This window comes from Centrocercus urophasianus, unplaced genomic scaffold, assembly GCF_019232065.1.
Source record: "Centrocercus urophasianus isolate 14NV4802_14NV808 unplaced genomic scaffold, USGS_Curo_1.0 seq_3, whole genome shotgun sequence".
In the NCBI taxonomy this organism is placed as follows: Eukaryota; Metazoa; Chordata; class Aves; order Galliformes; family Phasianidae; genus Centrocercus; species Centrocercus urophasianus.
The window spans coordinates 562156-574472 of record NW_024884866.1 but is presented as its reverse complement, the minus strand read 5'-3'; the positions used below and the strand labels follow the sequence as shown (position 1 = coordinate 574472).

General features: G+C 42.8%; 1 protein-coding gene across 9 annotated transcripts in view; it reads right to left on the bottom strand.

Annotated features, from left to right (window-relative positions):
• Window positions 1-12145, bottom strand: part of WRN (WRN RecQ like helicase) — a 41878-nt gene extending 29733 nt beyond the window's left edge. For 4 of the 9 annotated variants that reach the window (XR_006170497.1, XM_042828466.1, XM_042828468.1 and 1 more), the window contains exons 1-7: window positions 12066-12145; window positions 11454-11554; window positions 9028-9143; window positions 7890-8035; window positions 5123-5271; window positions 3181-3330; window positions 1204-1276 (exon numbers count right to left, since the gene is read on the bottom strand). Coding sequence is in view for 7 of the 9 variants with exons in the window: in XM_042828466.1 (XP_042684400.1) it covers window positions 1204-1276; window positions 3181-3330; window positions 5123-5271; window positions 7890-8035; window positions 9028-9143; window positions 11454-11534 (715 nt within the window). In the remaining 2 variants the exon portion in view is untranslated. Of the gene's footprint in view, window positions 1-1203; window positions 1277-1474; window positions 1623-3180; window positions 3331-5122; window positions 5272-7889; window positions 8036-9027; window positions 9144-11453; window positions 11555-11640; window positions 11856-12065 lie in introns of those variants that run through there. The other 5 variants (XM_042828467.1, XM_042828469.1, XM_042828470.1 and 2 more) reach the window with 5 other exon arrangements.
• Window positions 12146-12317: the final 172 nt, after the last annotated feature.

The following is a 12317-nucleotide window of genomic DNA, read 5'->3' as shown; positions in this document are numbered from 1 at the left end:
AAAGCTGCCAAGTACATTGTCGTGGCAGAGTTCAAGTTGCTCACTGAGTTTCTTTTGCACAATTGGCAACTACCACCCACTGACAGAAATTCAGTAATTAGGATGAGCAAACAATCTCCCTGATTGTCAATACAAGTTAATTATCAGGCTCTTAACAACTTCTTAAGTGATGAAACCCCACTTGTTACACACATTGTTGTATTAACACAGTGCTACCCTTGCATCCTGCACTGCTACCCCTCATCAGCTGGGAGAAAAGTGTGCAGTGTGATCTTGTGTGCTGGGGAGCAGCTCTGACTTGTCACATCAGAGACACCAGGTCCCTACTCATACACATCAGCAGAGATTTATAAATGAGTTTGTTGGGTGCTCTTGTTGCTCATCTGCCGGCTTTTGTTTTAATGAACACAATGCAGCTGCCTGAAACATACAGCTATCTACATAGCATGAGCACACTTCAAGATGATTGCAGTAGCAAAAGAATTCAGTTTAGTATAACTACTCAGCCCTGTTCTCATGAAAAGAGAAGTTAATCCCATAGGTTCCAGATATCAGCCCTACCAAAGCTGCAAACATAGATGTGCTGACTAAACCAGAGCCAGACAGTTGTATGTCACAGTTAAAGAGATAGTACTCCTAATTCCTACTCCTAACTGTTTGCAAGAATTCAGCCGGTACAAAAATGAAATAAAATTTTCCCCTTCTTTTTAAGCCATAAACTGCATCTGCTTTTCAGCTTTCCTTACGTAAGCGAAGGACAACCAACACTTTAGAATCACTTCTCTGATCAAACAGAGCTGAACTGTTTCAAAACAAAGTTGGACACTATTTATATGCCACAAGACAAGTGTTACTTCATATGTATCTATTTTGTGGTCTTTTTTCTTCTTAAGCTAGATTTTCCTCACTGGATCAGCAGAATTGGCATGAACTCACTGACGTTTCCAGCAACAAACTGGAATGACAGCAGGAATTCTTACAGACTCTTCATAATGCAGAGGCAAACAACATACCAAGATTGCACTCTCATTTCACTGTGAAATAGTATCTGTAAAGTAACATAGATCATCTAAGAGCCTTTACAGCCTAATCTATCTGAAAACTGTCTCAAATCTCCTGAAAAACCAAAAGATTCTGACACATAATATAAAGAGAACTACTTGGAAATAGAATATATTCTTTATTCCTGACTATGTAATTTACCTCTTCTTTGCCCAAATAATTTCCTGTCAGTGCTATTCATATTTTTCATTTTTTGATAAATGATAAAGCCAGCCTGCAAGTAAAAGAGAAAGAAATATTAATACTCTGCAGAGAAACCACATTTTAAAGACGAAATTAAAAAAAGTCAAAAATTGTTTCAGCAAGCCACGGCATTAACTTATTGCAAATCCCATAAATTCTGAGTTCTTGGGTCATGTCATACAACAGCCAGTGGTCTGCCTTATTGCTTTGGTAATCACAACCACTTTACCTTTTATGAAAGGCAATGTCTTGATTTTGGTCTGCATCATACTGGACACATATGACTAGATCCCAGAGTGGTTATCTTACAAAGTCAGCCACAATGAAAGAGCTATAAGTGCTCCACCTCCAGTCTCACCATCTGCTCCACCTCACCCAGACTTTACTGTAATGCTTCAAGAGAGCAGTTGTGAATCTATTAAGACAGAACTTGTAATGAATAACAAGGGAAATATTAAGCACACAGAATCTAACAGGAAAATGCAGCCTAAAGCCAGCAATGTGCTAATTAGGCTACAGATGTTAATCAAAGCATCTTAAAGACAAAAGAGAAAGGAGTTAGATTACCACATTTCCCTGTGAGGCTCCAAAAGGCAGGCTGGGTGGTAAAGACAGCAGAGCAAGAAAGAGGCTTTGCCTGGAAAAAGCTGGTTCAAGCTGCTGCACCAAAATACAGCTGAAGATCAAAAACACTGCTCCTTTCTTCATTGGTTTGTGTCCCATGTCTTCACAAGAGCAAAGCACTCCACAGCTTAACGTTTAACTAGAAAACGTGCACTGCTTTCTAAGTCAGAAAAGAGAACAAGGAACATTGCCTCATTTCCCTTCCTCTGTTTAAGTTGGCCACAGAAATAAAATCCTCAGGAGAGAAGAGATGAAGGGTGATATTCCAGTACCATCACAAAGAAAGATCTTCTCCTAGGAAGCAGGTAGCACCCAGCTGCACATGGATAAATCTCTTTACAGAAATCAGAACTGAAGGAACATCCCTTTCCTTTCAAAATGGTGAAAAATCAGAGACTTTTACAGAGTTAAAATAATTCACATGCAAGTTGGCCCTGTGGAATTACCCACTGGAGGAGGCTAAATTTCTTCAAAGCTTCTCATTAACTTCATCTCGTGTATCATATTCAGGAGTAGCTGAAAAAACTGGATTTTGGTCCTTAAGCAGCTCAGGAAAGATAACTAAGAAGCCCCCAACAGAAAACATATCTGCAAACACTAACAAGCTACAGCACACAGCAGCAGACAACAGAACCCAAGAAAAACTTCTCCAAGTGCACTGAGCAATCATCACTCTTGAGAAATATGCATCAACTGCGTCATGCGAGATAATCGCTCAGAAAGACCTCAGGCTCACTCCATACAAATGCAGATAAAATTAACATGATCCCTACAACAAAATTCACTTCCCAGTCAGTCCAAGTGGACAGAGATTCCTCTGACGTACTTTTTGATGCCTGTATTACTTGGCACAATCCGGTAACAGCAGAGCTTCCAAGAGATCTGATTCACAAATGGGCTTCAAGAAAAAGGCAAACGCAACGTCATACCGCCACCTCACAAGAGGCTCAAGGATTCTGTGGAATTGAGTTTCTCTTTTCTTTCTACACTGAATTTTATACATGAAACACACAACATAATATGTTCTTCAAGTTATTTCAGTAACCTGTCTCATTGCTGAGTCAAATACAAGAGGTAGCATTTTCTGCATAGAAGATATTATGACAAACACTGAAGATTAAAAAGCAAATCAAAACAAACAAGGAATCAGACTGTGAACTACAGTGTAGGACTCCCACCTTCAGACACCTAATATCCACTTTAGACCATGGAACATTCCAGTGTTCAGAATGGTCTGTAACATAAAGGCATTAAAAACAGCAGCAAACAGCATGCTAGAGCAAGTGGTAATAGATTTTTTTTGGCACGTACGTAAGCATCTGTGGCTGCATACAACTTCTGCTCCTCACTGAGTGGAAACTTTTCCCAGTTGCCACAGCGGATAGACTTGTCTTTCAGAAGCTGCTTCCCAAAGAGATGTTTTACCAAGCCATTTAGACTCCATACCTCCTTACACTTCAGCTGAGGAAAAAAAAAAAAAAGTTGTTTAAAAGGGGAAAATAACTGTTTGTCAAAACATAGTCACAGGAACCACAAAGCACACCTAATACTTCAGTAGGAGCAGAGAGCGCTCTGGATTAGTCAGAACAAATGAGGTCTTCAAAACAGCAATTGTTCTTTAGGCCTTGCTCTGTTCTCATCATATTGCTCATTAGGAACCTCTACTTTCCAATCCTGAAACTACACTGTTGTAGAGCATCCCTGCATTATCAAGCTGGAAAGATTACCCTAGGTTCAGGTGAGTCCATGTGCTGCGAGGTGGTGCAACAGCACATGCAAAAAAGAAACATCTGTACAATGTAAGTACAAGGCTGATTAAACAAAAGCCTGAAACTTAAACATCAACCCATCTCTCCTCCAGGATATCAGTATTTGCAAATAATAGCAAGATTTTATTTAATAGAAAAGCACAAATATCAAAGTCAGCTTGTAACTGTTTTGTCATCTATTGCAAGTCTGAGAAACCAAGCATGCATCAAAGACAGCAGCTTTATACCACGCTAACCATTATTCAGTGTACTACAAAGCAGTTCTTGGAAGACTCCAGAAATCACCCTGCTATGCTACTGTTTGCAATTGCTTTCATAATCACAGTCATCAATCACAGCTGCTATGTGCTATTGTCTGGACTGGCTCTCTCAGAGTTTGGGCAGCTTTCTTTCCAGCTCCGGGGCTCACAGGCACAGATCTCCTCTATTCTAACCCAAGAGCACTTGCAAAACACGCATACTGTCAAGTCCAGCAGCAGTAGCAACAGCTTGGCATTATCAGCTCATTCCCTTGAACTGGGAATCAAAAGCCTACCAATGGCTGATCTTAGGCCCCCTCCTCTCCTCCTTCCATTGTACCATTACATCAGATGTTCTTCTTTGTTCTCTCAACCTTCACTGTCAAGTTCATTTTTGGTCTGTTATCTCCTTAGCAAAAGACTTCAAGGCTGCAATCAGAGATCACAAGTGCTTATCCTCAAAAAATATCCTGGTGTTGGATGTTGGGAGATAAAAAAATAAAAAAAAAAAAAAAAAAAAAAGCATGGGGTGAAACGTGGAAACTCCAAATCTAAAAAGAGCGTTTATTGCTTGAGCAAACTATTTACTCTGCATAGTTTCCAGCCCATAAGGAACTGAAGCTTCAAAGCATCACAGCCCTCTGTCTTCAATGATGGCACAGGTTTACCTACGCCAGACAGAATGAAAGTAGCATTCAGCCACACTGTGATTTGGGATGTACCTGACATAACACTGCTCCTAAGCAGGCAGGAAGCTGCCCCATGTGAGCAGGTAGCACCAACTTCAGAGCCACAAAGAAAAATATCTGCAGTGCTGCAGGTCAGGTGACAACCAGCTCTAGACTAGAGACTGGCAGAAGAGCTGGCCACATCAGACTCTGTGGGTTTGGCCACTGCTGGGACACATATGCCATGGCTGACAGAAGCCCAGGGTGACACGATCTGGCAATCTCCAACATTAGTAAATGCAAGAAATGCATCTGCAGCTGGATTGAAAAGGTTGTAAATGTGAAAAGACCTGAGAAGGGGGCCGCATGCATTAAGAACCAGCTCACTGAAACACACAGCCTAATTATGCAGACCTAGAGTTCTCTGGAAATAGGAGCACTTTTTTTTTTTTTTTTTTTAAAGCTGTACCATTTCTCTGCATTATTCTACAGAATATGCTGTAGAGATGAGGAAGCCTCCTTTCATTTAGCACATTAATAAGGTTCCCTTCCATAACAAAAAGGTTTTAAGCTTTACTTTCTCATTAGCAACGTCAGCGAGCTCCACGAAGCTCTTCAATTTGACTTCAAAGTCACTCATCAGCTTCCAGTGATCTCCCTCAATTCCTACGCCAGCCTTTTTAATTGTTTCATCTTCCAGCAGCCTTTTGAGTCCCTTGGGAAAACCTAAAATAGATTAAGCCCAAACATGAGAAACTAGATACTGAAAGACATCACTTAGACAAATGGAAACGACAAAATCTAGCAAAAAAGGCTGCTTGCAAAAACCTGTTCTTAAGGAGGAAATGCTCAAAAAGTTGTTATGTTTATGTTCCTGCTTGTGCACTGGGATGACAAACACCAATTTGCTGTAATGTATCATTTGAAGCAAGCAGCAGTGAAATCTCTGAAATGTGCAAATTCATGTGGTATTTGAAAATAAATTAAGTAAAAAAAAAAACAAAAAATGAAAGACCTCATTTTATCTGTCTAACTGATCAGTACTATGCATGACAATGAAAAAGCAACCCCTCCATGGAGAAAAAATATTTTAATCCTCAGCCCTGGATGCTCATGACACCAAATGCATTATTTATTTATTTATTTTACTGTTTTCCACAGAGTATTCTTCCCCAGTTAGTGCTGCTCCACATTCAGAGGAAGCACTAACCCAAAAACATGGAGAATGACCAGGAAGACTGATTCTGCATATGCATTTTCAGTGCTAATTGTGGGCTGGTCCAAGAACAGCATTTGGAAAACAAAATCAACCAACCACATGCTCCACAAAAGCCCAGATAAGTCATTCTTGTGAGTAAAAGAAAAAATGAAGTCATGCAAGCATGCACACAGATGCTACGTGTTACATTTTGATTCAGCCCCAACTGATCACACAGCAATCCTGGATCAAACGGCATTTTCAAGTTCACAGAATCAGGCAAAAACACACAGCTGTCATACCTGCCTCTGCAGGAGCATCTTATTTAAATATATACATTCAGGAGCACAAAGCTGAATACCCTGAATTAGTCTCGAGCTTAATTCTTCTCTCTACAAATACGTACCACTCATAATTTCCCCATATACACTTGCACTTAGGATCTGACTTGGCTTTGATTTACTATCACATTTTTCTACTGTAATAATTACTTAAGTATTTCAACAATCACTTTGCATCACTGACCATATTGACCTCTGTACTTGTATGGATTCTGCTAACACACTACAGACATGTGCAGCCATAACAAGCAGCAGGCTGCTGTGGACTGCAAAGTTGCAGCTCAGATATGAGTCACCAGAAAAGTTATTCTTCCTTAGACAGAAGTGTGGTATCCAGAGCACCTCCACCATAATGCAGCACAGGGATTCCTCTGAAGAGGCAAATCTAGGAGAGCAGAATACAGGCACAGCAGCTGCAGCTGACTTACTGAATGAGGGATTTCCTCTGTCTAAAAATATATGAAAATCTTCAAGGGTGACAACTCCTGCTCCATTTCCTCCATCTCATTTCTAGAAAAAAAGTATTGTATGATCTAAAAAGTCTGGGTTCCAGACCATTCAGAAGCGGAGTGTTATCAAGAACCTTCTTGATAAGTACATACAGTTAAATTTTGTCCTTTATGAGATGTGTTTATACACAGACCTCCCTCCTGCAGGAGAAAGTATTTTTATTTTTCCCCAGTGAAAACTGAAAAGCCTTGTTTCACATCTAAGTTTTTGTAAATCAGTCATTCTGACTAAGCAAAACTTGGCAGTGGTGCCTGCCAAAAGGCTGGCATCACACCCAGTTCAAAGTGCATCTCTCTTCGGCATAAAGCTTTAAAAGATTATTTAGGCAGAAACACCATCTTCTGCTGCTACGCACTCAGCTGTAGCACATATGCATCCATGCCTGGCATCAACAGGCAAACACCTTCACTTTAGAATCAGAAGCATTTCAGCTCCAAGCATCTCTCCCCCCCTTCACTTCCTTTCCTCAAATGTCTCTTCTGTGCATCTGTACATTTCTGCCTCCTGGACTGAACAGCCTCCGGCAATTAAATTTTCCACCTCATTTGCTATAAATGACAAAAGACCGAACACCAACATTTAAATTATCACTATTATACCTCAGCATGCACACCCCAGGGAAATCAGAGACATCTCACACGCACAGTTTCAATCTAACATTCAAACCAAAGGTTATAGAATTGCAGCCTCCTTCCCTGCTTTTCTATTTTTCCAATTTGGGTGCTTTTGTTCACAGCTGTAATGGATTCAGAATGTTGGGCACACATCCCCCTCTCCCCACAGCTGCCTCACACCAGGTATTCAGTATTCTTTCTGGGAAAGAACGGCACAAAAATAGGAAGAAGCAGCGTGATGGCCGTCATTTTTGAGGCGTTTTGTTACTCAAACCAAACTAAGAGGAAAGATCCTGCTAAATTTAGGTGCTCTTGCTAATTTTAGCACCAAAGAGATGAAAGCTCATTACGTGAGCAGGGAATTCAATTTTTGAAAACTAAATGAAAATATTCTTTCCCGGAAAGAAAAAATAATCCTTAATTCTTTTGCCCTTCTCAGAACCTAAAATGCTGTACGCTAGAACTGTGCTCAAGCTTTGGACTAAAGACATTGTAACACACAGTTAATGCTCAGTGAGTCACTCCCTGCTTTATACCCAGCAGGGGGAAGAAGATGGATGTATTTTTTTAAACTTCAATATCAAACATAATGTGAAATATACTACTGCTCAATGCTAAGGTTCACAGTAAATCACAAGAAAGAGAGAGCCCTAAGTAATAGGAATAGAGGCAGTACAGTACCTGACATTGAAGAGATGTGAAACAAATAACATTTTTCCTCGGTTACACATATTTGGATTACAGCTACCTTTGCCATTTTTCCTTTAGTGTACGAAGGCGGCCATTCAATATCAAATCCAACTGCAGCCCCATCTGATAAAGTCTGCCTGAAAAGAAATGGATATTCCTCACATTTAACTGTTTTTCTACCAGCACACAGAACAGCATGTGTGAGTCGTCTCACAAAGATGACTAAGGGATGCACAGCTAGTACATCTTCTCCTGCACATGTGTAAGACACAAATCATTTTACTACTAAGACCCCCAGCAAGTGAAATTCCGGCTGGTACAGAAAGCTACACTGTAACTCCGAAACCAGACAGATTTCTAGCAGATCTCACAGTACACAGATGGCAGCATAGCAAACCTCAGGAAACAGACAGATACAAAAGGGGATCTAATTCAAGGAACTTTCCAGTTCCTTGAAAGCTTGCTTTTTATTTACCATGCTACAACAGAAAGTCCTGAACACAACTACTTCCCCTAGTAAGGAAAGCTGTGCTATGCAAGAACTGGGGAAAAAAATCTATTTGCATCATGAATGAATGACCTTCAAACCTACACTCCCATTATGAAATAACACATACACTCCCATTATGAAATAACACATGCACCTGATTTACTGCAGCTCTTATCTCCCAATGAAGTCAGCAAAGCTCAAGAAACTATAAATACCATAAAAAGCAGAGAAACTGCAGTAGGGCTTTTCACTGTATGCTTCCTCTTAAAGAGAGTGCCAGGTGCAGCCAGGATATCTGCCAGAAGAATTCCAACTGAGGAAACTACAACTGTGCAGCACACTGGAAAGAGGTGTCCTGAGAACACTACTTGTTATAGACCAGCCAGGGTCATCCTCAGAGAAATAATTAATTCACTGTCACCAGGAATAGGTTCAGCGTGTGCTTATAGCCAATACACAAGACATGTTGGGCACGGCACGGAGATCAAAAAAGCCTGTGCAACCAGAGGTTTCTCTGGTCAAACCGTTCAACTCTAGGCACTCTGAACGCACAATCAGCAAGAAGTAGTAGAGAGAGAATAGCCAATCCCTTTTCAGAAAGTAAGGGGTTCTCCAAAGGAACAGAGAAAGAGCTAATACCTGATGTCTTCTGAGAGAAGGGAGCAGTCACTGGCTTCATAGCTGTAAATGATGGAGCCACGGAACTCTAGGAATGGCAGCCCATCTTCCAAAATGCTCCTCTGAATGTTAGAAGTCTGTGGGACAGCATTTGGAAAAGACTCTGTTACTGGTCAGATGTAACCTCAGCACAGAGACACATCAGCACCACAGCCATTGAGTGCTGCCTCAGTGCTGTACCCCAGCAAACCCAGCACTGATGTAGATGACACGTAAGTGTTCAGACCCCCGATCTGTTTCCCAAACTTCAAGCACTTGGACTAAAAACCAGCAGGCTAAATTCTCACCTCCATTTTATTTCTCTGCATTCTTCCAGCCAAAGAGATTCAGCAGCTTTCAACAACAAGGCTAGGGAAAATATTTATTTCTGACAGTGTCACAAGCTCCTCAATGCTATTTTAAAATGCTGCAGCACTTCCGAAGTTCAATAATTTTTTAATTTAAGTAGTTGCCTGAATTATTCAAACCCATTCAGCTATAATCCTTGGAAAAATCCCTATTTCAGCAGGAATTCAACATAAACCAGTAACTCACAGGCACATCAGAGAATTTCTGAACGCACAAAGCACAGAAACAAACCAAGAATTTCTGAAGAGGACACTGAAGGAACAACAAGAGACAAGATCTGTGGTTCGGTGCAGTTGTGCACTGGAAAAGCAAGGGGCTACAAGTGTTTGGCTGTACCACACAGCTTTGTCTCCTTATTTCCTTGGTCCCACATCTCAACTAGCTCACTGCACTTCAAGACAACAGATCTCTGTTAAGTTCCCCATGCATGAAGTAAAACCCAGTTTAAAACTACATGTGACATTTAAAAAGAGAGAGATCCTCCATCAACTGAATGCTGGTTTAAAAATTGAAATTTTAAGCCTGCAGGAAAAGGTGACATCAATGGCTCCAGGCAGTTCTTTCCTTTTCCTCTCCAGAAACCTACTTACTAAAACTTATTGACCGAGAAACTATCTCGAACTCTAGGAATACTGATAACATTCACCCGTTTGCAAAATCATCAAGTTACTTAAAAATATACAGGTAAGTTATGAGATGTCAGTACTAACAAATACGACAGCATTGCACAGTAAGACTTGAAGAACAACATCTGTCAATCACAAGTCATCACGTGCAAAACAGCTTTATAACAGATTCAGAAACAATAAATTGCCTGGAAGAGGACAATCCTGAAACTACAGAAAAGATACTGATAATTCTATGCTCACACAATGAAACATTTATTTCAGTTAATGAAGGGTTAAAGTTTAACCAAAAACTGTTGGTTTAACTTAATAGAAGGTCAAAGTGCAAGCTCCTGCACTTGGGCTGGGGAAACCCCAGGCAGAGATACAGGTTGGGTGGAGAATGGCTTGAAAGAAGCCTTGAGGAGAAGCATCTGGGAGCGCTGGTTGATGGAAAACTCAACATGAGCCAGCAATGTGTGCTTGCAGCCCAGAAGGCCAACAGTATCCTGGGCTGCATCAAGAGAAGCATAACCAGCAGGTCAAGAGAAGCGATTCTGCCCCTCTACTCCGCTCTTGTGAGATGCCACCTGGAATACTGCATCCAGTTCTGGAGCCCCCAGCACAAGGACACTGAGGTGTTGGAGTGGGTCCAAAGGAGGGCCACAAAGATAGTCAGAGGGCTGCAGCACCTCCCCTGTGAAGACAGGTTGAGAGAGCTGGGACTCTTTAGCCTCAAGAAGAGAAGGCTCCAGAGGGACTTCATAGCGGCCTTCCAGTATCTGAAAGGGCTCAACAGGAAAGCTGGGAAGAGACTTTTTATAAGAATGTGTAGCGACAGGTTGAGGGGAAATAGCTTTAAACTGGAAGAGGTTAGATTTAGACTAGATATTAGGAAGAAATTATTTACTGTGAAGGCAGTGAGGCCCTAGAAGAGGTTACCCAGCAAGGTTGTGGATGCTCCCTCCCTAGAGCATCCAAGGCAAGGCTAGATATGGCTTTGAACAACCTGGTCTATGGGAGGAGCTGGAACTAGGTGATCTTAAAGGTCCCTTCCAACCCAAACCATCCTATGATTTCATGAAATAAAGCCTATGCTACCAGTTCCTTCTTATCACCTAATGCAAGAAAAACTGCTTAAGTGAGTCTTCTGCTTTTCTCTCATGATGTAGCTTTCTAATTATCAAAGCAGTCTGTGACGTCACAAGGCTGTGTCCCTTCTAGTGAGAAATTTTATACTTAAAGTTGCTTATACATGCAGAGATAAATGCATCCAAGGTCACTTTAGCATTCTCGGAAAACTAGAAATTTAGATACAATCTTTATGATATATTATTCTCTCTGAGCAGGAAAAGAGGCACCACAAGCACACAGACCCACACTGCTTTGTTACACCTAACACCAAATCAATTTCCCCCCCTTGTGATAGCATACCTTCTTATCACCCAAAATGCCCTCCTGGCTACGTGCACGCATCCACTGGGGATACTTGTTCTCCAAATCCACTTTATTCATTTTATCCACATTCGTGTTACCTTTCCATTAAAAAATAAAGAAGTAGATTAGTCAAAAGTCTGTACAGAGCGTAGCTATCAGCACGACGAGGCCAGAACAAGATTACCTGGGCGGTAATCAGCCCTCCAGACACAAGGGCACCCGCGGCGCTGCCCAAGCCAAACCGCGGGAGAGCCGTAAGGCTCTACTGCTGTCAGGCGTCAGCCTACGCCTAGCCCTAAGGCCGGGCCTAAGGCGAGGAAGCGGGCAGCCCCGGGCCGAGCCGGGCCGGCAGGCCCCACAGAGGCATCTGCTCCACAGCTACGGTTTCCTCGCAGGACAGCAGAGAGGCTCCCGGCGCAGAGGCCGTGCTGGCGGCAGAACAGACGCCTCAAGGGCGGACAGAGGCTCTCAACCCACTTCTTCCCGCCCCCCGCCCGCGTGCCGCGTGTTTCCACAACACCGGGCCGCTCCTGCCACAGCAGAACGCCGCGCACCCACACCGCGCCCTGCGCGGAGGCACGTTAAGACGGCGGCAGCCCCGGCGCTCACCGGGCCCCGGCTCCGCGCCTATCCAGCCCGCGCGTCGCACGCTGATCGCGTCACTGAAACAGCCTCCTGCTGAGCATCGCCCCGCGTCACCTCTAGCGGCGGCGGCGGGAGGTTACCCGAGGTGACACGCGTGCGCGGCGGGACGAGCGGCCGCGGGGCATTGTGGGCGCTGTAGTCCCGTGTCCGGGCGGGCCGCGCACCCTCCGGCGAGCCGGCGGCGCCCACCGCGTTGCCGCCGCCGCCGCCGCCGCC